The sequence below is a fragment of the Rissa tridactyla genome, chromosome 3 (genome assembly GCF_028500815.1).
Source record: "Rissa tridactyla isolate bRisTri1 chromosome 3, bRisTri1.patW.cur.20221130, whole genome shotgun sequence".
NCBI classification, from domain to species: Eukaryota; Metazoa; Chordata; class Aves; order Charadriiformes; family Laridae; genus Rissa; species Rissa tridactyla.
Genome location: NC_071468.1, coordinates 39227432 through 39254145, shown reverse-complemented (window position 1 = coordinate 39254145; position 26714 = coordinate 39227432). Strand labels below are relative to the sequence as shown.

General features: G+C 44.5%; 1 protein-coding gene across 1 annotated transcript; it reads right to left on the bottom strand.

The window, feature by feature from the left end:
- Positions 1 to 5303: 5303 nt before the first annotated feature.
- On the bottom strand, positions 5304 to 25670 carry LOC128907946 (protein ELYS-like). Its single transcript, XM_054197364.1, has 24 exons — positions 25529 to 25670; positions 24556 to 24809; positions 22678 to 22858; positions 21678 to 21885; positions 20845 to 20961; positions 19794 to 19878; positions 16660 to 16807; positions 15877 to 16009; positions 15608 to 15789; positions 15165 to 15226; positions 14204 to 14332; positions 12375 to 12465; positions 12197 to 12286; positions 11894 to 12034; positions 11014 to 11118; positions 10145 to 10238; positions 9140 to 9263; positions 8962 to 9018; positions 7826 to 7972; positions 7547 to 7734; positions 7233 to 7377; positions 7006 to 7137; positions 5659 to 5806; positions 5304 to 5571 (listed from the first exon to the last, which is right to left on the bottom strand). The coding sequence occupies exons 1-24, from the start codon at positions 25647 to 25649 to the stop codon at positions 5417 to 5419; spliced, it is 3237 nt and encodes a 1078-aa protein (XP_054053339.1). The 5' UTR covers positions 25650 to 25670; the 3' UTR covers positions 5304 to 5416.
- Between the last annotated feature and the right edge of the window lie 1044 nt (positions 25671 to 26714).

The window sequence follows — 26714 nt, the reverse complement described above, 5'->3', positions numbered from 1 at the left end:
CTGTATTTCAGCAGCTTAAAAATTAAGTTTCTGCCCCATGACTTTTCTCTTCTCCCTGTTGCTTATTCCGTGTGCCTGCACTTTCAACAGAACCAAAGCAAGCACCGTGAGCTGCGCTGGAAAACCCGTGATTTCAGCAAAAATCCGGTACTGGTAAACCACTCTTAGAAATCCTTTTGCTCTGAAACAGGATATTTCACCACATCATTCTAGTAAGAAGCCATTTGCTACAGATAGGAGGGTTTTAAAAAATTTAAAACGGTGTTTAAACTTTGAGAGAAACTAAGGGATATTTTCAACATTTCCTACTAAAACTGTTTTCTCTTATCAGAGAAGACTTTCTAAACTCCATCGTAACATACGTTTCAATACACCATTTTATTGTATTTTTGTTGTATTTTCCCCTAGCCAAATGTGCACGAGGAAACCGCTAGCAGACCTCAGGGTGGGCTAGCCAGTGAGCAGGAGGAAAAGCCATCTCTGGAAAGATGCGGTGTCTCAGCCAGAGGTCAGAGACGGAGCCCAGAGTTGGGGCACAGACGACAGCTGGGCTCAAGGCTCTGCTGATCCTCTGGGGCTCTGCAAATGTGGCTGCGTGGGGGAACCTGCAGAGTGACAGCATGCCTCTGGTGTCACTCGTGAGCTTCAACTGCAACAAGCCAGAGAGGCGGCTTTCTGTGAGCTGCCCCAGTGCAAGATGGCAGGTGGTAAAGGCACGGCCCCGTCTCTGGCAGCCTGCGTAGCCAGCCGCGTTGCTGTCGTGCATGTGTGTGGTGCACCCTCAGCCTTGCTACTGGCCTGACCTGCAAACGGGAAAGCAGCAGCCGCATCCAAGGGTCTGGGACAGAGACACCCCCAGGTCTGGGGTGCACCAGGCCGGGCTCCTGCCGCCAGGAAGGACGAAGCCCCGGCTCAGCAGATTTGTAACAACCCTTCGCTACTTGGCAGACACCGGCATCAAGCTTTAAGCTTCGCAGTATTAAGTTCACCAACGCCAAAAAGAAACCTGTTCTGTACCAGTAAGACTACGGATAAGAAGTAAATGACTCGTGAGACACTATGGATTGGTTTCTGCCCGTAGCTTGTTTTCCCCACCAGAAATCAACAACAAAGCTATTTACGAGTGGTTACATGGGAACTGATGAAATTGCAGCAAACAATTTTATTGAAATAACAAGCCTGAGAGTAGTGTTCCACGAGGGGAAGTTCTGATGGGGGATTAAACTGCTCGGTTATCCTCAGACATATTTGCACACTGGGCATATTCTTGCAATACGATCCATGGCTTTATCCAGTGCACTTCCAAAAGGAGAGACGAATTTTATTTCCACTGCTGGAGGTGACCAAGAGCCTCCTTTTCTTGTGGTCCTGAAAAGAAAGAGAAGTATCAAATTGATTTTTTGATTACCAACAGTATTCAGTAGAGGAAAACGTTTTGCAATGTTGGAATTACAAAATCGATGCCAAAGAATTATTTATGGGCTTCTTTGAAGATAGGGTCAAGGCAGAAAACATACAGAAACAAGCTTCCTTTTGCTTTCGTTCCTTACCAGACTGTCCCAAGCATTCTCACTCAGTATTCGCGTGAGCTTTTTGAGCGCCCCCACGCCCTGATTTTAAGAGGCAACTCTCCCCAGACGGTTTTCCAGAAGGAACCGGAAAACACGGCCAGAAACAAGACGTTCTCTTTACTCGTTGTCTGACCCACTCCTGCCTTCTATGGGGAACTAAAGACCGTAAGAGCGTGGTTTCGTAAGGTGGAATGACAGGAGAGCACGCCATCATTGCAAAGAGTAGCATCCACTTGGCCTTTCCTAGCCCCTCCCTCTTCTGGTTCCAATAGAAAACTGAACCGTGAAGTGGGGAAAACGGTGCCCAGGAGACCAGCAAGCTGGACAGGCTCGCAAAGTCAGAGCAGAACTGTACCGCCAAGTGAGGAAGAGCAAGTGAGGTGGCCAAAAGCTGAATCGCTACCATTGTTTCTTAATGACTGCAACCTGGCTCTGTTCAGGGGAAGAGTGGGATTCTTTCCCCTTCTCAGACACTTTTTCAAGCATTTCATGAAGAAGTTTAGCACTTTTCTCATTTTGCTCAGCTATTGTCTTAGTCATTTTCTCCACCGCCTCCGGGCCGGAGCCGTGGCGTTTGCCGGGGCCCGTGTGGGGGCAGCCCATGCCGCTGGCGGCGGTGTCCCTACGGCCAGGCCGTGGCTTTGGCCTGCATGGGCGGAGGCGTGGCTTTCGCCGGGGCCTCTGGGGGGCGCAGCCGCCGTGGGCCTGGCCGATGCCGGGGCCGGTGGGGGGCAGCCGATGCCGCTCGGGCTGGTGTCGGGGCCGGTGGCGTTGTTTGTGCCTGTGTTGCGGCTTGGGCAGTCATCTGAGTTGTTTGAGTTTCTGCTGTAGCTTTCCGTGGGGGGGTTGTCTGAATTCCTACTGCAGCTTTCGGTGGCAGGGCTGCCCGAGTTTCTGCTGTCTTTGGCTTTGGCCCCGGGGTCTGAGTAGCACCATCACCTGTCACATCATACTCACTCCTGCACCGATATTTAACAATAAACCAGCCCTGCAACACACTCGGGAAAACCGACAACAGGATCACGTACGAATGAAAGTAACGTTCACTCTCGAAACGGCCCGAAGGTTTCTCATCCCGATTCTGTTACTGTCGCTTTGGCATCATCACCGAAGGGCAAAGTCAACTTTCCCCAGGTACGACCAAGAGCGTAATTAGGAAAAGAATCCATCCCGAAAGTGTAATTAGGAAAAGCCTCCATCACGAGATGCCCAAGATAGGCAGGCAGAACCGTTATCCAAGCAATTATTTTATACCTCTGAAGGCAAACCCACGCCAACGTGGCACGCTTAGACCACCGCGTCCAAACACAAACGAGAAACAGGCCATGCAATATATTTGACCGGTTAAACCCCACTGCATCCATTAACTTCATACAAAGCTCTCTAAAGGCACGATACCAGATTTCACCTAAGACCGACATGCTGTGAACTCTCTGTTCTCCCTGAACAAGCTGGAATTCAAACTATTCAGGCAACCTATCAGAGCTGCATTCATGCCCCACGTCGGGCGCCAATAAATCTGTCGTGGTTTTGGCTGAATTGGCCAATGGCCGGCGACAGATGCTCCCCCCCAACCTCTCGTACACGGAGAGGAGGAGGAGAGGTAGAGAGAGATTTACGAGCGTAGGAGAAACTAAACTGCTTTCATGAAATCCTAATAATAAAATAAAAAGGGAAATAATGAAATAGATACAGTCCATACAAAACTGGACGAAGCTCCCAGGATGACATCACCGCACAAACCTCAAATCTCAAATTCTCCTAATTCCGAGTGTTCCTGCAGGCAGGCAGGTGACGTTACAGAAGGCCTAACATAGCCGTTTAAGACCAAATTCAAGTCTGCCATTCTGATTTGCAGTTCCAGTTCTCAACGTAAGCAGTTTGAGCAAACTCTATAAAACTGCAAGTGTAATCACGGTCTGTAAAGCCTTTAACTGGAAAAATCACTAACTACAGCCCACCTTACTCCATCAGTCCACGTGGGGTTCGAGTTCTCCATCCTGGAAGATATTCTGGGTTCCTTTGCTCGTAGAGGAGGGAAAACTGATCATCCTGGAGATGCAGAGGGAGCTGCTAGGGGTGCGGTGCGAAGGCTGGGTCTGAGAAAGGACTCAGGAGGAAAAAAGACAAGATCCTGGGAGGGCACGTAGCCAGGACAGCTGACCCAAACTGACCAAAGGGATGTTCCATACCCTCTGCCGTCTGCTCAGCTACAAAAGCTAAGCGAGAGGAGGAGGGCTGGGGGGCATTCCTTATTACAACGCTTGTCTCTGAAAATTACTCTGAGGTGTAAAAAGCTCTCCGTCTCCTTCAGCTGCATCACATTCAACAATGTTTATTGACAGTCAAACAACATGCTAACTATGACTCTGTAGAATCCTAGCTGTATGGACGATCGCCCGATGGATGTCCTTCACTTTATCCTGGTGTTGCCGGTGCTGCTTCTGAGGTTGGTGACTTAAGCGCACTATCTTCCATCACCTACAGTTAAAAAAAAGCCTGTTAATGCAATAGTCATTACCAAACAGACTGACTTCACACTCACACAGATGAAACTGAGGACAGTGAAATGCCGCTTTTCCTTTCAGATCACTGCTGGGTGTAAAGTCAGAAACATACAGTGTACTCTCTGCTACCGATGACAGCTTCTGTGTTTAAGGGACGGAGAAGAGAGTGTTCAGTGTACGCCATCGCGTGCCCCGTTTCTGGTATTTCTGTTCCTGACTACGATTTGCCACCACTCCTGGACAAAGTGAGCAGTTTTACAATGCGAGCTGTAGCCACAACTGGCAGAAATCATCCCATTGCAGTACTTCCTGCACTGACGACAAATGCCCACACGGCGACCCACTCTGCATCTAACAGGGTAAAAGGCAACGATGAGAGAAAAGCTGGAAGTTCCAGTCGGCAACACTTTGTCAAACTAGCCAGCCCTCACATCCGACAGCTCAACCCTGCACTTCAAGGAATCGCTTGGACTGCCTGAGACAACACAGTATATTCTAAATAGCTCCACCTCGTCTCTTCCCGTTCCCTGTGCTGAGCAAGTATTCGTTCCTTCTAGATCCATGTGAAGATACTCGGGGTTTTATGGTGAGAACAAAAGCAGTAACCGTTACTTATTTCCAGGGACTCGGATGGTCGGGATAATTGAATCCACGTGTAAAGACCTTTGCCCAGCCCTCTAAGTTGCAGTGCTAGCCAACAACGGCAGAAGGAAGCAGCCCCTCAACAGCAGTCTCCATAGAATCAGCTTATTTTCTTGCCTCCCGCCTCGTCAAAACTTGCTAAAGCGATATATTATTAGCAACACGCCATGCTTCAAAACTAAAGTCAAGAAATACTAGTCTGCGTAAACTTTCCTTTTATGCTTACAAATCTACGAACAAGAAAGCAGTAAGCAGTTTGTCCTAAATTCAGTGAGGGCCCACAAGCCAAAACCAGGCGCTTACATCTAAATCAGTACCCACCAGCTATAACGAAAGCAGAAACACCTTCACTGCACTGCTACGGGAATGACTGCGGAAGCTTTGTGACCTGCTGCCTTCTTCCCATCCCAAATTTTCCATTGACTCCCATGAGGGATTTGCGTATTCCCAAGTCCAGCCCCGTCTTCTCTACAGTGTTGTCCTGAATCCCAAAGCCGAGATGAGCTGAATAAGTGAATGCATCTAAGGTCTCTTCTTGTTCCTGTCTCTAGTGAGGGACTGGCGGGTGCTGTTGAAACCCAACTGCTTGCTCTCCTGTTTGGATCTCAACAGGTCCCATTTTAGAAACATCCTCAATTTTAGAAACATCCTGCTGAAGAAACAGCACGTTTAGCAGCTATAAAAACGACATCATCTTTAAAATCCACCTTGTGAGAAACCGGTTTTCTCCTTCATTCCTGCCCAGGATTCTTTAATTCTGGACAATATTTTCGCCAGAAAATTTGGTCTTTGACGCACATTTCCTGCTTTAGCTTGTTTTCTTACTGGAGTTAATGGCTTTGGTCTTGAGACTGTAAAGCAAGAGGGGAAAAATTTCAGCCTGGTGTCATCCAAGTGACAGGGAATTCTCCCCTCTATTTCCCCCCGCTAAAAGTTACCTTCTCTTGAGGCCAATGCAGGCAAATGGTAAAGCTTGGCTCTCTCTACGGCCAGCTGCCTTTCAATTCGTGGAAGGATCTTGCCATATTGGGCTAATAGAGAATTTCTGGCAACTGCTCTGTCGGTCAAGCGATGATGGCCGTCGTTCTGATGAAGGAAAAGCGCAAAGCAAAAGCTTAACTAATTACAAGAAGTTCATTGCACAGACCTCTCCGGGCTATTTCGCATTAGTGAGCAGATTTCCTCTACGGGTGTGGGAAAACACCTCCACTGCACAGAACAGCGGCAAGTTCTACCCATCCGCACACACCGATTTCACCTGGTACTTGTAGCAAAGTGGAAGGAAGACTGGAATAGCAACAGAGCCTACAACTTGAAGTTAAAACAATGCTGGCACTCTGCAGAACCTTCTTCTGATACACCTGTTACCACCTGCAATTTTCTGATATCACCTGCAATTTGCAAACGACTTACTACATAGCAGGCTTTCCCTTGTTCTTCCTGAAACGCCAGTGCCCTGAATATACGGGACAACTGGAAATTACCCTGGACAACATGATGTGAAGATTAAAACAAGCAAGAAAAAGCGACCTACGCACACCACCTGGCCACATGACAGTTTTCAAATGCAGGACCTACGACTTCCAAAACCACCTTAGAAGTTTGAGTCACTGGAAAACTATGATTCCAGAAAACGGCAAACGCGTCACAAATCCAGAACACAAGTTCATGTAACACAAAATGTAATCTGGCTATTTTGAGAAATAGAGGTTAGACAAGAATTTTTGTCATAAAAGCCGTGAAATGAAAGTTGCGGAATTGGAGAGCACACTGTAACTCGCAGAAATTAAAAAAAACAAAGAAAACCCACAGAAATTTAACCTGTGGATTGGCACCTAGCCTGCTCTCAGCTAGAAAAATACAGTTGCGTGCAAGACACAAGCGATGACATACAACCTACTCGTCATCCCACAGGAAGGAGTGACACAAACAACTTCCAGTAATCTAAGCCACGCATAACATACGTATCTCAATAACGGAATGGTAAGATTGGCTGATGGGAAAGATACATGTTTATTCCTCAGATGCAAACAAACTGTTCTCAGTGGGGTCAACAGTGGTGTGTAACATTTAATTTATAGCTTCATAGAGTAGCTTTGGAGTAGTGACGTATATTGGTCAACATTTAGCTTCAGCTGTAACCAAAGGTGTAGAAACTTGTTCCGAGTGTTTCAAAGACTGGTATGAAAAAAACAAAGCAGGATTTTTATTGAGTACTATCAAAACCAGTTAGTAACACCCAGCAGAAACGTGCACGCTTGACAGAACAGAACTTTCACGCTTACCATAAGATTTACATTCATGGACTGATTCAGCTCTAGTGCTGCAATGTAGTTGGCACGCTGCAGATGGTAGACTAAAAGGAATTCTTGATTCTGAACACCGGCACTGGTCCTTAAAAACTTCTCCAAACGCTCCTATGAGAAAAAAAAAATCATTCCAAAAATCTGTTATGGCTCTGCCTTTTCTCTTTTCAAAGAGACGATGAACATTTTTCCTTGCTCCCACTTACTTGTTCGGTGTCTGTGAAAGGCAGCTTCAGCAAGTCTTCCATCAGGCCCATCTCACGGCACATTCCGTACATGTGTTTTAAGAGGTCTTCTAAGTTTGCCTGAGCAGCATGTTGGTGCAACAGACCCCAAGCCTCCACCATGCACCTGTAATTAATTTTTCAGAGGTAAAGGGATGTTAATAGCATAACCAAAGAGATGCCCCAAGAGTCTTGTACTCAAAGTTTAAAGGAAACTTAGGGGATGATGATTTCTATTCTTTGTTCTCCATTTTCACAAGATTTGCGTGACAAAATGGTGGGGTATATTTCTTTACCTATTGGAGAGCAACACAGTGAGGAGAAGCTGCACTTCCCCGCTGCTTGCCGTGGGTGGCCTCATCATCTGGATATATCTGAGGGCTTGCCCATGCTCCCCTTGGCACAGGAGGGACTGAATAATTCTCTTGTGCTGCCATGACGCGGTTTTGATTGTAGCGGGATGAAAGAGCAGGGCCAGTGAATTCTGTACAAGTTAGAGATCGGGTTTTAAAATCATTTTCTAGATTATAGCTTTGTACTGCAATGTATGTCTAACTCAACTCTACCATACTTACTTCGTAATCATTGTGATCTAGAAGCCAAAAACCTTCAACAAGCTTAACAAGTCCCCAAGGCATGCCAAAGGCAGTTGCAAAGGAGTCGATTGAAGTTTCTGTCTCACTCGGAAAGGAACGCTTGATATCCAGCAGCAAGTAAATTGTCTGACATCAGGTATCTCATTAAGGCTAATCAGTTTGTAAGACCAAAACTTTATCACATTACCTTTAGAAAAACATAATGAAGTAAGAATATAAAAGTGGTAGGAAGCAGAAAATACATTCAAAACATTGGAGCATCCAATGCTCAATTATTACAGCAAATAAATTCCACAGTTGGGTTTTTCCCTCATGTCCAGCGTCTATAAAACAGTGTAAATTGTGGCATCCTTACAGTACAGCTCAGCTCCGAATGATTAAAACTGGATTTAAACCAGTATGCGGGTCACTCATTGGTAGCGTCATTTTCTCTTTCTGACGTCCGTTTTTAGGGACATCATCTAACAAGACAGCTCTGGGCTATAAGCGTTTCTAAGCCCCTTGCTCTCTAGGCTCCCCTCGCGGGTTAGGCAACAAACAGCAAAAGCAAGGCTGTGTATTTCAGCAGCTTAAAAATTAAGTTTCTGCCCCATGACTTTTCTCTTCTCCCTGTTGCTTATTCCGTGTGCCTGCACTTTCAACGGAACCAAAGCTGTGAGCTGCCCTGGAAAACCCATGATTTCAGCAAAAAATCCGGTACTGGTAAACCACTCTTAGAAATCCTTTTGCTCTGAAACAGAATATTTTACCACATCATTCTAGTAAGAAGCCATTTGCTACAGATAGGAGGGTTTTAAAAAATTTAGAATGGTGTTTAAATTTGGAGAAAAACTAAGGGCTTTTGTTTTTATCTCCAGCATTTCTTACTAAACCTGTTTTCTCCTACCAGAGAAGTCTTTTGCAACAAAACATTTAAGAAAAAATCATCAAAAATCCACAGTACAAAGAAATAAAACAGCGCTTCTGTCTACAACTTAACACTAAACTAAATGTTTTCACTTGCATCGTCTTTGAAGCATAAATGAAAAAATGTCATGAAACAGGTCGGCGACCAACACTGAAGAACATTTATGTGCATCCCCTGAAGGTGTAATCAAAATAACTAGAAAGGATACAATTGCGTGTTTGCAGTTTTCTTCAATGTTTTCTAGCAAATAGAGATCCAGCAGTGCCTGAAATGAAAAATTAAAAGTTCTGAAAAAACGCCTGTCTTCCCTAAATCATTGGCTTTTGGGTGGGGTTTGGCGGGGAGGGCGGCCGTTTGTTGTTGTTCTCAGTGAACAGGACACTCACATGCAAACTGGCAGGCGGGTATTTCCCAGTTCCTCCTGCATCTCTCCGCCACAGCTTCTCCACTTGGTCTCCTAACTGGGAAACCATTCCATCAACCATCAAGCAGTCCGAGTCCCATCTTCCTCTGGAACAAAAGGTAGCAAGGATTTGGACAGAGTTAAACACTAATTCCTGCCTCCCAGTGTGACGGCTTTCCTCCAGTCTTCTGCTGACTGCAGCCCTGCCCTTTAATCTCCCGATGGCACAAAGCAGAAAAAGGACACTAGAGGCTCTGTGCTTCGAAGGAACACACGAGCCTGTATGTAAGTTACTTGAGAAATAAGCCAAGGAAGATGAACTTTGAAGTCAATACCTCCTACCCTGCAGCTTCCACCTTAACTCACCTTGCAGCCTCTTGGTCACAGTGCCATCGCCGAAGCTTGGTCAGGTCTTTATTCAGTTTTCAGTACAATTTCCAAAGAAAAACCTATTATCGGCTAATCCAAGGCATGCCGCCTATGTGCTAGGCAGCTAGTCCAGGAAAGAGAGCTGACGTTAGCAAGTGCCTTCTATCCGACAGCCAGGAGAGTGCGAGGCGTGCCAACTCCATGTAACTCCAACCATCTTACGAAATCACACCACGTACTTGTGAGAAGGGGACTTAGGCCAATACAGTTATGACCCTCTATTGGTCATGTGGTCATAATCGGTCATATGGAGGTGACTGATCCTGTCCTAATCACGTGGCCTTTTTCAGTAGTCAGAAATTATACACATTAGCCAATGAATAAAGTAGACTACCGAAAAATGATGATACCAACCAGTGGTACTAAGCAGAGGTAGATATCAACATTTTAACACAGGAAAGTAACCTCTCTGTTCAACAGAACACACGTGTCACTGAAGTCAAGAGTATTGCTGGCAGCGCCATTACGCATAGCCCATGCAACTGTTGAGATAAAAGCCATTCCCTTCCACTTCTGAATTTGCCGTGGAAGTGTTCTAGAGTCTTCCTCTAGCTCTTACCTTGATAAACGCTCAAGTTTCTGTCGGTGACCAGTATAGTAGCTCTCAATCAGAGGATAATTGTAGAAAGGTCTCGACAAACGCGTATCGTCATCTACAGGCAACAAAGTAGAAGCAAGTTAAAGCAGTCATATCACACTTGTAAACGAAAATTTTTGCCTAAAGAGACAGAAGATCGTACAAGCTAAGCATCAAGAAGCCTCCAACTCTGAAAGAAGCCAATCCTCTTTCTGCCTTTGCTAAAAGAACTCTAAGAGACAAGACTCAATTCCTTCTTGCCCCAAGTGCCGTTTCAAGGTTACAGTTCACGCAGCATTCACAACATGTAGGGTAAGCTGAAGTTCACTATAAAAAAAACCACCCAGTTCTCAAAGGGAATGGTTTTAAAACTATTGTTTAAAACAATTGTTTGTGAGACAATTAAGGCTGACAATGGAATTTATAATCCATCCAACTAAAGAAGGATTTCCAAGGTGTACTTTCTCCTCAAGCAACTGATAGAAAGTTCAAAACATGCAGGTAATGCTCTCACTGTAAAAACAAGCATTCCGGTACTTGTTGTTTAATAGTACTTTGTTTAAAATCTCAAGTAGTTCAAGCTGTGGACACAAGCAGCGCCTTGACGTCAGGGGTCCATTGCTATCCCTAAAATCCACCCAGGAAAGAAACTGCCTGCCTCATTCTACGCTGTGTACCTGACAACCCAGCAAAATCTCAACTTCACCCACAGAACTTCAGCACACCCTGCCACTGAACCAGCACGACTTCTTCCTGACGAAACCGTTACAAAAACATGGCTAAGCACACGTTCGTGGGAGTCACTCACTGGATGGTCGCCTTGTTACAAACGTATGACAGGTCACGCTTACCTAAACCCTCTGGAAGGAGACCGGATCGACAGAACCAGATGACCACTCGTGCATACAAAGAAATGAGGCCGGTTACCGCTTGCTTATTTGTCACGTCTGCAAAACCTGAAAAAAGGCAGGAGATGATTAGCGTTATGCAATTCTGTTCATTTTCACAAAACTCCCTTCATCCTACTAAACCAAAAGTATAAAAATAGCACATTAGAAATCTTTGTCTTTGCGTTTTTCATGCTGTATCGCTTTCTTATTTGAAGAAAAAACCCACTATCACCACCAAAACAAAAAGCAACCCCTATAAAGAACTAAACTCACTAAAGGCTAAAATAAAAAAAAAAAACAAAAAACCCAAAGCCTGAACTACTAAATGCACGCAGGAATAAGACATCTGTTTCTCACGTAGCAGAGATTCTTCTGATAGCAAAGGGATATTCTTTTCTTTTCTCAATAGGCCAAGAACCATTTCTAAGAGAAAAAGCTGTAGAAACTCAAGTAACTTACTTTGCATGTTACTCGTTTACGCTTCCTTCGTATTGTTTAGCAATTTGCAACACGGTGTCTGCATGCAACTAGAACTTGCTAGCTAAGAATTCAAAGGAATAGTTTTCAGCAATACCACATTCGGTTGCTGTAATTTCAGCCCAGTTGCCTACAAAGCTTCTCTCTGAATGTAGCCTCCCCCACCCCCTTGCATGAGCTCCACCATAAACTGTTGCCCTGAACTCAATGCGTGTTTTGTGGTGGTCCCAAGCGCTCAGCTTTAAGCCCCTTCTCCCAGCTAAATGTGACTGTCTTCCAATCCTCAAAAACAACAAAAGCCCATGTTGCCACAATTCCAAATCTTAATAAAACATACCAAAGATTTTGTAGCACTACTACAAACCTTTTTCAGTAAGCTCTTGTGCTTCTGTGAGAAAACAGTTTAAGACCGTGCTAAGGTTGCTCAAAAGCAACTGGCAGCGCTGGAGAGACCGTAATGTCTGGGGGTCAATGAAGTTGCAAGAGCCATCAAACAGCGGAACACCTTTTCAAGAATAAATATTAAATCGTTAGCCGACAGAGCAATTCCAGAGTTTCAAGGCGCACTTCAAGGACCGCGTGCAATATCCTATAGCGGCGTATTACTGAGGAAGCTCAATCAGAAAGAACGACTTTAGGTTTGCAGAATGACTACGCTAGTACTCACAGATTTGGTCAAATTCTTCCTTTGTAGAGATCACTTGGTTCCGTGTCCACTCAAGAACAAACCGTAAATTACCAGCAGACCTTGGCTGCTCTTTAAACAAAGAGAACAAAAAAGAAATGAATCAACAGGCTCCAACTCAAAGAGGTACCACGTAAAAAAACAACGTTCCAAGTATTACCTTCAGATATCCAATGTTTAATGCATCCAGTCAGAAGTCCCACAGAACCTGTCTGGACAGCAGCTGACAATACTGCTTCCAGCTGCTCCTCCTAAACGTAACAGACAAACTCAAATGAGAATCTTACCTACTTGCACCATGTGAACCATCAACAGTAAATGTTTCTTTCTAACTGTATACTCATTCAGACATCACAAAGTCAATCAGGACACAGGCCAGGAACGCCACGTCCTTTCTCTTAATTCCAGCCACAGGCTGGACTGCCCACTGCTCTGAGGAACACATTAACACACTTTTCCTCTGACATTTCAACTTACTGCAGCCTAATTCTAATCTTTCTTCGCATGCCTCTGCATTACAGTCTTCACGTACTGAGTTCCAACTTACTACGTCCAGAAACATCCTCTGCTAATACGCGTTACACATCTGTGCATATAAGTTTGCCATCAGGAACGCAGGAAGGGGACAGGACAAACACAACTGTGCAACGTTTGCATGGAAACAGTGAAGCTACGGCCAAGCAGCTTTCTAGACTATGAAGACATGAAGCAGTTCTGACACCCAAAACAGTACGTTGGAATTTTGTAACGTGACAGAAAAGAAGCGAAACATTTACATCCTAATGGTTTAAATGTTAGGCTCTTCAAATACTGTATTATAGTGTAGTGGTAATCCTTACAAGGATAAATCACAGGTATGCACAGACGCGCGATATTAAGTAGTAGCTTATCTCAGCTGGTGTTCTCGTACTTCTCTCAGGTGAAAGGACCCTTCATAAGTTTTTACTTTGGTTTTTGGGATGGGATTTGTTTGGTTGGTTGGGTTTTTTTAAACACATTCAAAAGTATCTTTCCCCTCTAGGCAAAATCATGACATTCAAAGCGACTTCTACACATGTAGAACACACATGTGATATTGCCATCTTTTTCGGAAAACTGGTTTCAGACAAGGAAACACACCATTGGCCAGCTTGCCAAGAAATTTCTTTGAGCTACCACACTGTGCAGAAGCGTTCATGTCCTAACACACGTCCACAAATGTGGTGACGAATGCAGGAGACAGGAAGAGGAGGGCAGCGGGAAGGCTGCTCTCCCCTTCCTGCTGATTGCTCCAGGGAAAGGTTGGTGCATTGCAAATGGAAAACCTATGGCAGGGGGAGTGAAGTCACTGTGGTGGCATAAAGCCCATAGAAGGTAGCGAGTGTCATGAGATAAAGGTGATTAAGGTGTTGCAGCTGCAAGAGGGCAGTCTCAGAGGAGCAAATTGGGCTACTGCAGCACAAGGCAGAGGCTACAGGGGTGAAGATCCGCCCGGAGAGGATGCAGAAAAGCCTACCGATGAAGGGAAAACGAGGGCAAGCCGTGAAGAAATTGCCAGGGAGAGCTGACAGCAGTAATCCTTTACCACAGCCCACTTCCTTGGAAGCAAATGATCACGTACAGTGCAGCAAGCCGACGTCTGCAAGAGCTCGCATCCCAGTGAGACGCCCCCATCGTCGGCTACTGCACTGAACCACTGCTTTGAGAAACTGACAGGGATGGGGGTTGCTCTGGGGGACACATGCGTTATGTTGGGCATGACCAGCACTGACTGCACGCTTCCTTGTGCGCATCTGTGTGTGGCACCGAATTAAGAGAGGGGTCTCTAAAGACAGATCTCTTAGGGCTGTTCCCAGTCAAAGTCACTACTTTGGATCTAAGGATACGATTACTTCTGCTAGCTCAGGTCAACACCTGTATTTCAAATTGGAGTATCGCGTCTTGTAGCCCCTCCAGCCCTGTCAGACCAGATGGATGTATTTCCCCCTTGATTCCCTCATAGGCACTCACCTGACTCAAACTGGATGGCTGGACATCAACTGGTCTTGGAGACAGCAAGCCAGCTACAAGACACCTATTGTAGCTATCCTGAATGGCTTCCCATATTGAAGGGCCAGATTTCTTCAAAAAATTCAAGGTCTGAAACATCAATCGAAAACCACAGATTAAGACAGCATTGTTATTCCGTCACTACGCTTCTGGATAACCTCTAAAAGGAAGAATCTAAATGTTCACTGACACCGTCAGACAGCCTGAACCACTAAGAGGCTTTAGGTTAGCAATCTGTGTAATTAAGTCTTTTCTACCTTCTCTGTCTATACACAGGCCTTGCTCTTTCCCTCAACACTGACACAAAATACATTCTATATAAGCTAAGCTAACATGCAACTTCACGCTTTGGAAGATCCTTTCTATGCCTATTCGTATGGAAGCCGATTCATGTTGGAAACATTTAGTGAGCTGAAACTTCACTCAAAATTATCTGTCACAATCTGTGCCGTGGCTCAGAAGTTATAATTTGGCCGAGTTTGGGAGAAAACAAAATTTTCACTCCTCAAACAGTTATGTGATTTTTCATTTTCTCCATTCCCTCCTTTTTCAAGAGAATTGGGGATCAAAACTCTAACTCAAGACTATGCAGGCAGTTCGACTGAGGGGCAATAAAGAAGTAACACCTTGCCCCGCCTTCTACAGTGGTTTTGTTCTTGCTCCTGGAGCAACGTTGCATTCCTTTCTAGACATTCAATCCCCGATCGTGCTTCAAGAGGAGACAACGGCAGTTGTACAGTCCCAAGAGGGGACCTAAAACATTACCATTTGCATACAACTGGCGACAGGATACAATTGCAACTATGCGTGTGGACGGGCAGGATGAGCGTGAAACGGTCCCTAACACGGAAAGCAGTGCAACAGAAAACTTAGAAAAGCTACATCTCCTGCCACTCGCAATAAAGATACAGTAAAAGATCACCTCCTTCTGGAAGCCGGTGCAAGTCATGTGAACGACTCCGGAGGTCAGCAAGCACGTACCATCTGCAGAAACAGGGAACGTTTGACAACCTTCCGTACTCTCACAGTTATGGCATGACCAGTTTACATTTTTTACACACCGGTATCTAGAAACATATAACTGAGTGCTTTGAGCTTCAGTTCACAGTCATTTCAGGCTATAACCAGCACCACTTCACCGCCTACATTACAAAAGCACCAAAACTCAGCCGGCTGTCAGATATGTTCCACAATAGTAAATACCTTGTCAGTACAACGTGATCAGAGTTGGGTTTGTGGGCGACTGGGTGTTTTTTTGGTTTGGTTTGGGTTTTGAATGACAAACAATGACTGAACAAGAGAACCAATGAATGGCATTTGACCTCATTTTAAGCTTATCACTCTCAAAAGCAGTGAAATACCTACCAAAGTTATAGTTGCCTGGATGAAAAAACCGCTCAGGTGGTGGATAAGAAGGAGGAACTCCCCGACTTAGACTCCGCTCATGGACCAGAATATCCAAAAGGAGCTTCGGAGAAGTCACGCTCACTACAGTATCCAGCGACCACAGTGCAAAATAGGGGCACTCATGAGGGAATTCTTCCGGCCTTAAAGAAAACAAGCGCGTAAGCTAAATGCCGACATTCAAATGAATTATTGGCAGGCATATGGAAAACTACTAAAGAAAAATCTACCTTAGCGAATCTGGCATTTGAGCAGAATACCAGCGATTAATGTCAAATACACCCAGGTAAGTAGATGGTTTTCCCTGACCGTACGTATTCACTTGCCAACTGAAGACTGAGACACTGGTGTCAGGAGACGTGACTGTAAAAGACAAGACATTGTTTCTGACTTGTAGAAAATACGATAGATCCGATATTTTTAAAACACCACTTTCTATTTTGGCTTCATTCTGTTCTGTCACTCGTGAAACACAACACTTCCTAAGAGTGATTACAGTACTTACGGAATAGCAAACATCTCTGTGATAGGTTTCAGTCACACTGCCCCTTTTTCTTGTCCCCTCGTCCAGATCACTGGTCAAGATACTAAAGAGAAGTGGCCCCAGTGCAGTGCCCTGGGGAACAGCACTTGTGACGGGCTACCATCTGGATGCAGATGCGGACATCGGTTTGAAGAAGGGAAAAAATTCTGGTAACATTCCTAAGCAATGGAGAGTTTGAACTTCTTGTTCAAAGATGGCAGCTGGAGGAGTAAAACGACTGACCATCATCATACAAACGGCCCCACCATACATCGCGATAGCATGTCAGCAAGCATAAAATAAAACCCACTTTTTCCCTTAAAGAAGTCCCACATAACTTAAGCATCCATTTTTTCTTCGTAAATAATCCCAACAATCTAGTCTATGCAGATAGGCAAGACTTTCAGACTGTGGGGACAGAACAGCATTCGTCGCTTAGGTTCCAAAAGCACTTCTTTTAAAATCACCAAACACGGACATCAGAACAAACCTTCATTTACGCTATCCTCTCCGTCAACGTCGCTGCGGAATTTTTCGACAGTCTGGCAGCTGATTAATTTAGTACTCATCTGGCCTCTCAAGGGAAAGACTCCACCCGTGAGATCTAAACTGAACTTTTCGCCACGGTATTCCAAACCCTGGGGGAAAAAATCAGAGAAGAGAGCAAAGGTCATTCTAAGATAAAAACATACATTATGGCTAAATAAAAAAGACAGTCTAACAGAATAGGCTTATTATACTGTGTATTTTGCAGAGAGAAATGCAAGAGAATGCAGTGTCAAATCGTAATGGGTAAGTTTGGCTGTAAAGGCTTTGCACTTTTTCAAAATTCAGAATTTCCCTAACATTATTCAGATCTAAACATGTTTTGCAGAATTCCTTGCGACATCCAAGAATGTTCTTTGTAAAAATAAATATATCGCTACAAAGAGATATCTAAAATGATGCAACACACATGCATGCAAAGCTCTTTGCTCCATGTCTTGATTGCAGAACTGATGAAGTTAGAGAAGCCCCAGCATTAGAGCAGCTAAAGCTGTCAAGAGGTATTTTCTATGGGCACACCACCAGAGTGACCGTGCACCCCTCTCTAGTTACTGTGAGAACTTCATACTGATTAGCAATCTTCTTTCAAGCCACGTAAGCTATGACAGCTCCTCCTCTCATCTTGTCAGAGACTAACGGGTGAAATATCCCTCAGCTCCTTCACCAAGCACAGCCAACAGCAAAAGGGAAAACCAGAAAGGACACGGGGTGCACGTGGCCAAGGCTTTTAGCATCACGAATTACTACACAGTAAACAAACTAATTTTGAGATACACAGAAACCCCGGCACGATTGTGGTGAACCTCTGATAGCGCCATTTTTTAAGTAAGCGTGAAGTGAAATACCGTCTTTCCAAATACAGCATTCATTCAAACTGTCTACCATACAACACATGAATGGGTGTACTGGGGACAAATAGCAGCTCTATAATTAAAAAAAAAAAAAAAAAGAGGGAAAAAGAAACCCAACCCACACAACCCATAAACTGATAACGCCACATTCTACCCAAGTTTCCTAAACTTGCAGAGCTCTGAAACGAACTGGCATGAAACCACACATTCCCGTATGATCTCATAGGATACATCTAATTCACCTAATCTGAGAAGAGGCGAGCTTTCTCTTAATGATTCCAGGAAGTGTTACAAATAAATATGAAGGTTGTCTAAAAAGAAAAATTAAATAATTAAAAAAAGTCTTTCATAACTAAAAAGAAAATGCTTCTGAAGCAAAGCAGTGCATTTTAAACTTTCCACGCCGGGCAAAGTCATTCTAAGGAACTCCATTGTATGGGAGATGTTAAGTAATGACTCCATTGACTAGCAAAACACAAAAACAAGTTTTCAAACGAGATGCACTGGTCAAACTCTGATATCAAACTAGAGAGTGTATACTCTGCCCATCCACAAGCATTGTGCAGAACGAGGGTAAAGATGCGCTCTACGATCGTGATTTGATGCACCAGATTTAGCAACTGCTGCGACAGTACAAAAAAGGTCTTTGGAAGCATTACTTAAACATACCTTTCTGTTTAATTACTTAAGCAGACTTAAACCAGCCTTGAAGGCAATGGAGACAAGAGTTTGACACGCGTATAGAAAAACACAGTACCACGTGTTCCATAAGTCCTATTTGTGACTTTTACCATGACACACAGTCAAAGAGGCACTGCTTCATAGCCTCAAACCTAATTCCTGGAACAAAAAGCACTGCTGTATTGAAAAAGTCTTTTGAGCTCCTATGAACTCTATCCAATGAACAAGGATCAACAGTAGATTCCTCCTTCTTTACTCAAACTTGGCCTAGCAAACGGGAGACACTTAAATTTTCTACCCCTGAAGATGGACAAGAAACTTGACTCAGACAGCCATGCAGGCAGACAGTCATGTAGTACTAACCAATCTGTGACTACAAGGAAGTGTTCTGAGACTAAAAGCATCCGCTGTGGAGCACAGGTCCCGCACATCAACAAAGATAAAGAGATAGCATCCAGCACGCGATGAATCACTGGAAGATCCTTCTACTTGGTCACCGTGATAGATAATGCATTTTAAAGAAACACCACCTTTTCCAAACACCTAACCTCTATCTATGCAAAAGCAACAGTGGCAAATGAGGAAGCACCTTTCCTACACATAAGCAAAACACTCAAAATCTAAATTAATCCAAAAAAATCAAAAGGCACAGTCCCTACAAAAACCAGAGTACCACGATACAAGAGTCACCCCTGTTTCGTTCCATAGCTATTGAGAACATGCAAGAGAAAGTACCAAATCAGGAGGAAAGACTTGCTCTGAACTAAGATTACTGTCCCCTCAAAAAGATTTTGGAAGACTTCCAGGCGTACAACTGAATGGAATTACACATCTAACAGATGCGCCTTGTCTCTGTTAGCTATCTGAGATACAAGGATACCTCACATCTGTATTTTAAACGCATCCTCTTGGAGCCAGATCTAACATTTAGGTACACTCTTCTGACCAAATTACATATTTTCCTGGCTTTAAGAGTAGATTGAATAGGTCACCCAGCCAAAAAGAAGAGCAAGTTATCTTTACAGCTACTAAGTGTCAGGATCAACACTGAAGAGACACTCTAGGTGCATTTCATGTGAGAAGTCCGGCTGACAAAGCTCTAAGGGAAACCAAGAATATAAAACTGAAGATCAGCAAAGAATAGAGTATGACTGTATTTTAAGAAAGGGAGAGAGACAGAAGCTTATTCAAGTCCCAAGCTTGGTTAAACCAAGCGATTCAAGGCCCAATCTTCTCTTCCTACATGCCATTCGTTTGGTATTTCAGAATAATTTTATTTGCAAAAGCCGCGTCCTCTTCAGGAATTCCATTTATACGGGCTCTTTGCAGATGAATCTAGCTGGAACACACGACACTGCAGTATAAAATGGTATGCCTTCTTTCCAAAAGGTATGGACAAAGGCCGTGCCCAAGAAGACTCAGCAAAACATTATTATTTTTTCAGCCAGCTCTGAAGTTTGATGGTAAATCTCACCCCTGTAACTCAACTGATACTCCCTTAGAGAAAATTACTATTGTCTGCTTTTCCCACGCATGCACCTCTTACCTCATACGTGACTTGTCCTGAGGCCACGCGTTTTCTGTCACCAAACGCTAACTGCAGCAGGTGTAAACTCACCACATCACCTTCGCTGAAAAAGGGATAAATTATGAAATTTGGTTACAAAGCTGCTTTGTAGTCCTCATCGTCGTGTTAGTAGACCTAGACGTTTTCTTAATAGCATGCTCCTGCTGAAAAGAACACCACCTCTTCCCAAAACATGATCATCGGCCACATTTAGCCACTGAAACATGAAGGAGGGTGTTTTGACACTAACAGCTTCAGGGGCAAAAGCCAACCGTACAATTGGAAAGCTGTAATATGTTGTATGGACTAAGAATTGTTGGAAATAGTTCTTCACAATGAAGAGTTCTCCATCAAAACTGCTTTGAAGTCAAATTTTAAAAGACTGCCACTCTACCAACAGCTGAGCTGATGGAATCGCTTGCTGATGCAGAAAGAGAGATCTCTCTGCCCTTCCCTTACCACCATAGTTCCCCTCCCCCTCTTGCACACTCTGCACCCTTCCAAGTCCGATTTGATTCAGCAGAACAGCAGGAACCCGTTGGCTTTTCTGCTGAATCGTTTTCTGCCAGGGGAGCTGCACTGGCTCACCAAGGCTCCACAGACTGCTGACGCTGGCACAAGGCCATCGGCAATACTGTCACCGCCGCCTTTAGGGGCGGCAGGCTGTTGTGTGGGCACGTCTGGTGTTCTAGATCTGCAGCCTCAACTGCTCCTAGTGGTATTTTAATACCACGGTGTGACTATCAAACAAATGATGAAGCAGTCATCGAGGAACAAAAGCAAACCATTTGAGAATGCGAGCAGAAGAATATGGCCACTGTTGCTTTGCCTTCTGACAGAAGGCAGGAACTAGTAGGTCCCTCTTCACGTCTGGTAAATCCTGTAAAAATTGCATTCTAAGTTTAACACCTTCCGTACCGGAAAGAATCGCAGACACACAACAAATACACATGTTCAACTGTATGGGAACAAATATCCTTAAAAAAAAAAAGAATTAATTCAGTGGCTGATAGTTAAAGTTTTTATTCACCTTTCCTGCGTAGACTGAACAGCCCACAAGTAGCAACAATTGCGAGGATCATTCTCAGGCTCTTGAAAAGTGACAGCATAGACAGGAATCCTCCCTCCTTCAAGCTGAGAGTGGTGCCTACAGGTTTAGGGGAAAAAAAAAGCAAAACGAAAAAGAAAACAAAAGGTGAGCCTAGTGGCCCAAACACAGGTAGTTTCTCGTTTCTTGGACTACGTCAAGCATTGTTCTTCCTGACTTCTGAACCTTATTTGTACCTCCACACTCTACTCTTGCCACCTAATTATTCCTCCACTGTCTATTTATGCATCCAACAGCTTCTGGGGAGTCAGTGCAGATCTGCTGAAGTGAATCCCGACCAGAAGTTAGCCAAATATTTCAGGTGAGATTGCTCTTTCGGCCAAAGCTGACATGCAGGAAAGAATACATTTTTCAGGCACAGGTCAGCTATTGAGTTTTCATGTCTCACTAGTTTCACCCTGGACACTTTAGAGAATATCGGCACCAAAATCACATCACTGACATACTTCAGCCTTTCAATGGATGCCCCAGTTGCAGTAACCGGTTCTGAAAACCCCAGGAAGCATGCTTTCCACAGTTCCTCAATCCACAGGCACAATAAGGAAAACAATCCTAGTCCACTGGGGAGAAGGCGGACCACTTGATCCAGGTATGACTGAAAAGTTATGTCAGAAGAGGATTTCTGAACGTGCCAAGATTATACTCATACTCATGTCAGTCCCTGAAAAAGTTCTCTTTACATTCACATACTTCCTTAAGCAACAAATCGAGAGCCCCACACCTCCAGGCATGGCCAAGTGTAAAGGCCTACTTACTCTCTCTTCAAAGTTTTCATATTCCAGAGCGACAGGTAGCCATCCGAGAAACCCACAACGAGCTGGTTGCTTCTGCTTATGTAGCACAGGGCTGATACTGCTGTTCCGGAAGCATTTTGTAGTTGAAAACAGAGATGTCTCCCTTCGCTGGTCACAGTTTCTCTTCTTTGTGCAACTTCAGCAGGATTTTTAGTGACAACTTCTAGATCTACACACACAAAACCAAGCAACAAATGAATACGTTATGCCATTTAGGCTGCATTTTAGGCACTGACGTGACAACCCCTATCATCTAATGCTACCGTGCCAGGCAAAATAGCCATTTATGCAACACTTTTTTTTGCCATTTCCATTATGTATGTCTTCAAAGAACATAAGAACTCTCGGATAAGACAAGTATTCTCACTCACGTTTGAAAGCTAGGTAAAAACATAACCTTAATAACGTAACCAAATTCTTCCTGGACTCTGAAAAGCAGGAGTTTGGGCCTCGTGATGAAACTGTTTGGAGTGGCACCAATTTCTGAAGCTGCTGTTGTAATAGCCAAAACGGTGTATGCAATCTGAGTACACCTATTCGAGATTTCATTCATCCAAATGCATGGGTGTTGGTAAGTCGGGTTTATTTTAAAAAACAAGCCCAAAATTTGCCCCAAGTCAATTAACACAAGCAGAAGAGCATTCCCGGGAAACAGGGCTCCTCCAACACAACTTCCTACCAGGCGGCCGCACCGGCTCATGTGGCAAAATTCCTACACCTCTCTGGCAAGAATCATAGTGGCACAGGGATCTTGGTGGGAGGGGGCATTTACAACACTGGGAGGAGCAGTCAGACACTCCCAGGTTTAATCAGGTCAGGACTATACGATGTCAAACTGCCACCTGTAACCAGTCGTCAGAAATGTCTGACACAAGGGTCTTCAAAGTGGGATGCATACTGTTTCGTTAGAAGACAGAAGTTTTCTTGCGTTTAAATTCATGTGGAAAAACTGCAGGCTCACCCAATGCTTCGATATCATTCTGAGTGCAGGAGCAATCATCCAAACTAAGGTCAACCAGAAGGAGATGGCCAGCATCTGTAGCCACTGCTGCCACCCCAAAGAGCCATCGCAGACTCTGATGGAGGTGCTGAGTGCTCACGCTGGGTCCTCCGTGATTCGCTATGGGTTCTATAGCGGTTACCTACAGGAAAACTACAAGTTACTATTTGAGCTCTTTGACAAGCTCAATAGAAAAAGTAAATCCAGGAGCATCAAAGCATTGTTTGCAATTAGATCAAGAAAAGAGACAAAGACAAAAAAGCCCCGTACAAAAACCTGTTACTGCCTTCCATTTACTAGATTTCCTGCGGGTAAGTGACTTAACTTCAACTTACATGGGGCATTCTATTAGTACAGCTTAGCAATTTCCATTTCCTACTTCGCAGTAATTAACTGGAGGAAAACACAGAAAATCAGTTATACGCAAGAAACTTTATCGTATTCAAGGGGCTTAAGACAGACAAACACAACTACATCGAGGTCTCCCACCGCTCACAGCCCACCAGCACCGCGATACAGTCTATGCCTTCTTTGACAAACGGGCGTTAGGATAAATCAGGGCTCGAGAGTCAGACGAGGCAGCGGCCAAGTTGCATGGGAGACACACCATTTCCATGGGAGTGAAACGTATTTAGAAAGCGTTGAAGGGAGAGACCAGCTTAGTAAAATTCACACTAGGCCGCATTTAGAAGAAAAGTAACAACCACATAAAGGAAAAGAAGCTTTAAATGCACACCAGCGCTTTCACGAATGTTGAGAAAAATGTTAAAAGCCAGCCTAAAGCAGCAGCTTCTCAGATAAAAAGGTGACTCCACCTAAAGGAGGAAGCGCACGCTGCTCTTTCACGTGCCCAGCAGTCTGCACGCAACTGTCTCACAAGGCGAAGACAGACCTTTCAGCACACGTTGCAGCACATCCCAGGACAACACTGACTGCTAGAGCAGAGACACGAGCACACGAAGACTCCTGCGCTAAAGCTGCACGTATTTCTCTCTCTCAGTGACCCCAATACGAATGCTTACTACTAGTCATCACACTGTAGCATTACAAACAAACAAAACTCCACCTGTATTCTAGCAAGTCAAACCAAAGCACCTGATGGAAAGCTGGCTAAGAAGTTAGTTAGCTAGTTGTTGCAGATTCTAAGATGATAAAAATGAATCTTCATGTTCTATTGACTTCCACCGATTCTTGTTTACATTAAGATAATGAGGCTAGGGGACACACATCATTTGAGTTTCTGGGTTACAGAAGACAGAAAACATCAGCAACATTACACCAGTGTGTCCCATCTACACAAACACACTAGTCAGAGAGCAGAGATTCAAGGACTGCAGGCTGAAAGGTGACCTCCCAACAATCTGTCAGATAACTCACTAGAGGCTCTTTTTTCCTCTCCTAAGTCAACAGAAAAATGTGTTCTCCTCAGCCTGCTTGCTAGGCTGAGATTCAAGGCAATGTGTCGAAGTCATTTACAGCACAACTATGGAATTCTGAGCCATTTTAAAGACGGTATTTCTGATGGAAATCAAGCAATTAGGGCCAAAAAAAGGTGCTTTTCAATGCCTTTTTGTGGAAGGAGAGAATCGGGTAACTTTGTGCTCTACAATAAAACCAGAAAACTTGTTTTACTCTCAGTAAACTCAAACAATAATGGCACATTAAGCCCAAGATTTTACAGCAACACCGTCTTGACTGGATACTCTCAAGTGACAGGATGTTAACGCACAATAGAAAAAATACCTCCTACAAAGAGACGCTCCAAAGCTTGTCCTAAAACAGGCCTACGCAGCACCTAACAACATCAAAGCTTCGTTTCTCCAATTAAAAAGTACCTACCCTCCCGGGAAGAACAACTGCTTTAACCACTCTTGAGAGTCCAAGGTCGTACAGACAGAGAACACTTCCCTCTGCGTCTTCCAACCCAACCAGCAGTCCAGTTCTCTTCTCCCAGGAAAACTCCTTCACCACACGAACAGTGGGAGGCTGTTCATTGACTCCACTGAAACGGTACGCAGAGAGCCGCTCTCCTGTCACAGAGTTCACCACCTCAAGGTGAGGACCACGTGCCAACCACGCCAGGCCGTTTCTCCCTGTGAGAGAAAAGAAAGAGGACTGAAGCAAATGTCCAACGGAAGACTGAAAACAGCTGAAAAAAAATCACAGTGCCTGCCCCTTTCCTTCAATAAACGTACCTAGCAGAGGAAGACCGACCTACCTCATTCTAGTCAATGATTCAAAATCACCCGTTGAAATCCCCAAGCAATCCCTCCTAAAATTAACCACCTTGTTATTTTGCATTTGTACTTGTCATTCCCGCACCGAAGAATCTGGGTTGTTTGGGATAAAGATTACAAGGTCCTGATCGACAGCCTTTATACCATATTCGCCTTGGTTTTGCTAGAAATGATCTAAACGCATATGGGAATACAAGTCTTGGAGCGTAGAGGAAGAATTGAAGGCATTTTGCTTCACTGAACTACTGCCAGCCCAAAGGAAGTATGAGCTCAATTCCTGCATTTACACTCAGGTAGATAGATTCTACCTGGTCTTAACAGAAGCCTAGACCTCCAGATAGGCACCCAGCTCTACTGTCACATCACCTGGAAAGTCCACTTCAAAGTTTAACTACACTCACGTTTTAATATTAGCATTTGTCATCGCTGAAGCACCCTTTTTGTTCTCTCTCTCTAAACAGGATGCCCCTTAACAGCACCAACCTGACACAGCTGATACGATGACCTGAGGCTTCAGGTAGCCTCCAGGCAAGAACAGCTTTATACCGAGACCAAATTTAAAGGAAAATGCTCACCTCCAGAAAACCTCCCGCACAGCACAGAGCCGAGGGTTCCCTCATCTTCCCCAAGTGCCTGAAGAGTCACCTCTGGAAACTGCAGCAGACTGCTCGTTACCTCAGCTGTTAGGTCTTGCATTCTTCACTGTAAATACAGGAAAAAATTGCACAACTAGACTCACGCCAGCCAGAAATATTCTTGAGAGTGACAGAAGTTTCATCAGTATGCAGTGAAAAATCCCCTAGACGTCACCTCTAGCTCTTTTCCTTGCAAATAATGGCACTCGGGAGACTTTTTGCTCTCCCAGCAGAGCAAAAGGAGAATCCTTTGCTTTTCTGATGCCTGTGAGATCACCAACAAAAAGTGACCCAGACGTATCAACAGAGAAATAACAGGAAAAAGCCCAATACACTGAGTTCAAGTCTACTCACACAGGTTAGGAAGATGGGAGCTGAGAAAAATCAGATTTTAAAAAGCTTCTCAGTAACAGGTACAACTTTCCATTTGTCCTTTCCCTTGATTTCGTACTTTACCCTTTGTTACTTATTGTCAGTTGTCTTCTAGCAGCCAAAATTACCATTGTTCTTCACCTTAGGTACTTAGGACTTCCAAACTATTTCCAAAGAAAGGAGCGTACCACGAGTCACAGGCTGAGGATAGATTTTTGCATTAAAAAGCTCCAAGAAAAATAAACACGGAGAAATTACATGTTCAAGCAGAATCGCATTCAGCCAAGTCAGGGTTCAGGGACGTCAGTTTTGACTGACGGTAGTACCCGAAAATCTGTTTCAAGGGCCAACAATGCAATGGGCTTACTGACGAAAAAGCTAAAAATATGGCCAGCCGCAGCTGAAGAGATGGTTTCACAAAACATGCTGACTTCCCGGCCACCAAAAGAGAGGACTTGCCGCCGCCTCCCATCTCTCCATCTGCTCCTTTGTTCTACTACCGTACTCCTGTGGCTCACCTCGCACTGCCTTAACAGTGCCTTAGAGCACTTTAGGAGCCAAGTTCACTCCCTGAGCAGGCAGGAAACTCACCCAGAAAAGCAGGTGGTGTTCCACCAGCTTCGAGAGCTCAACTGCCTTGCAGAGACAACCAGCAAGCATAAGAGGTGGCACAAGGAAGGAGGCAGGACCACGCATCGGGAAGAAGGAGAGGGAATTTGTCCATCTCCTTTTTGTGGCAGTCAGCCCGGGCTGC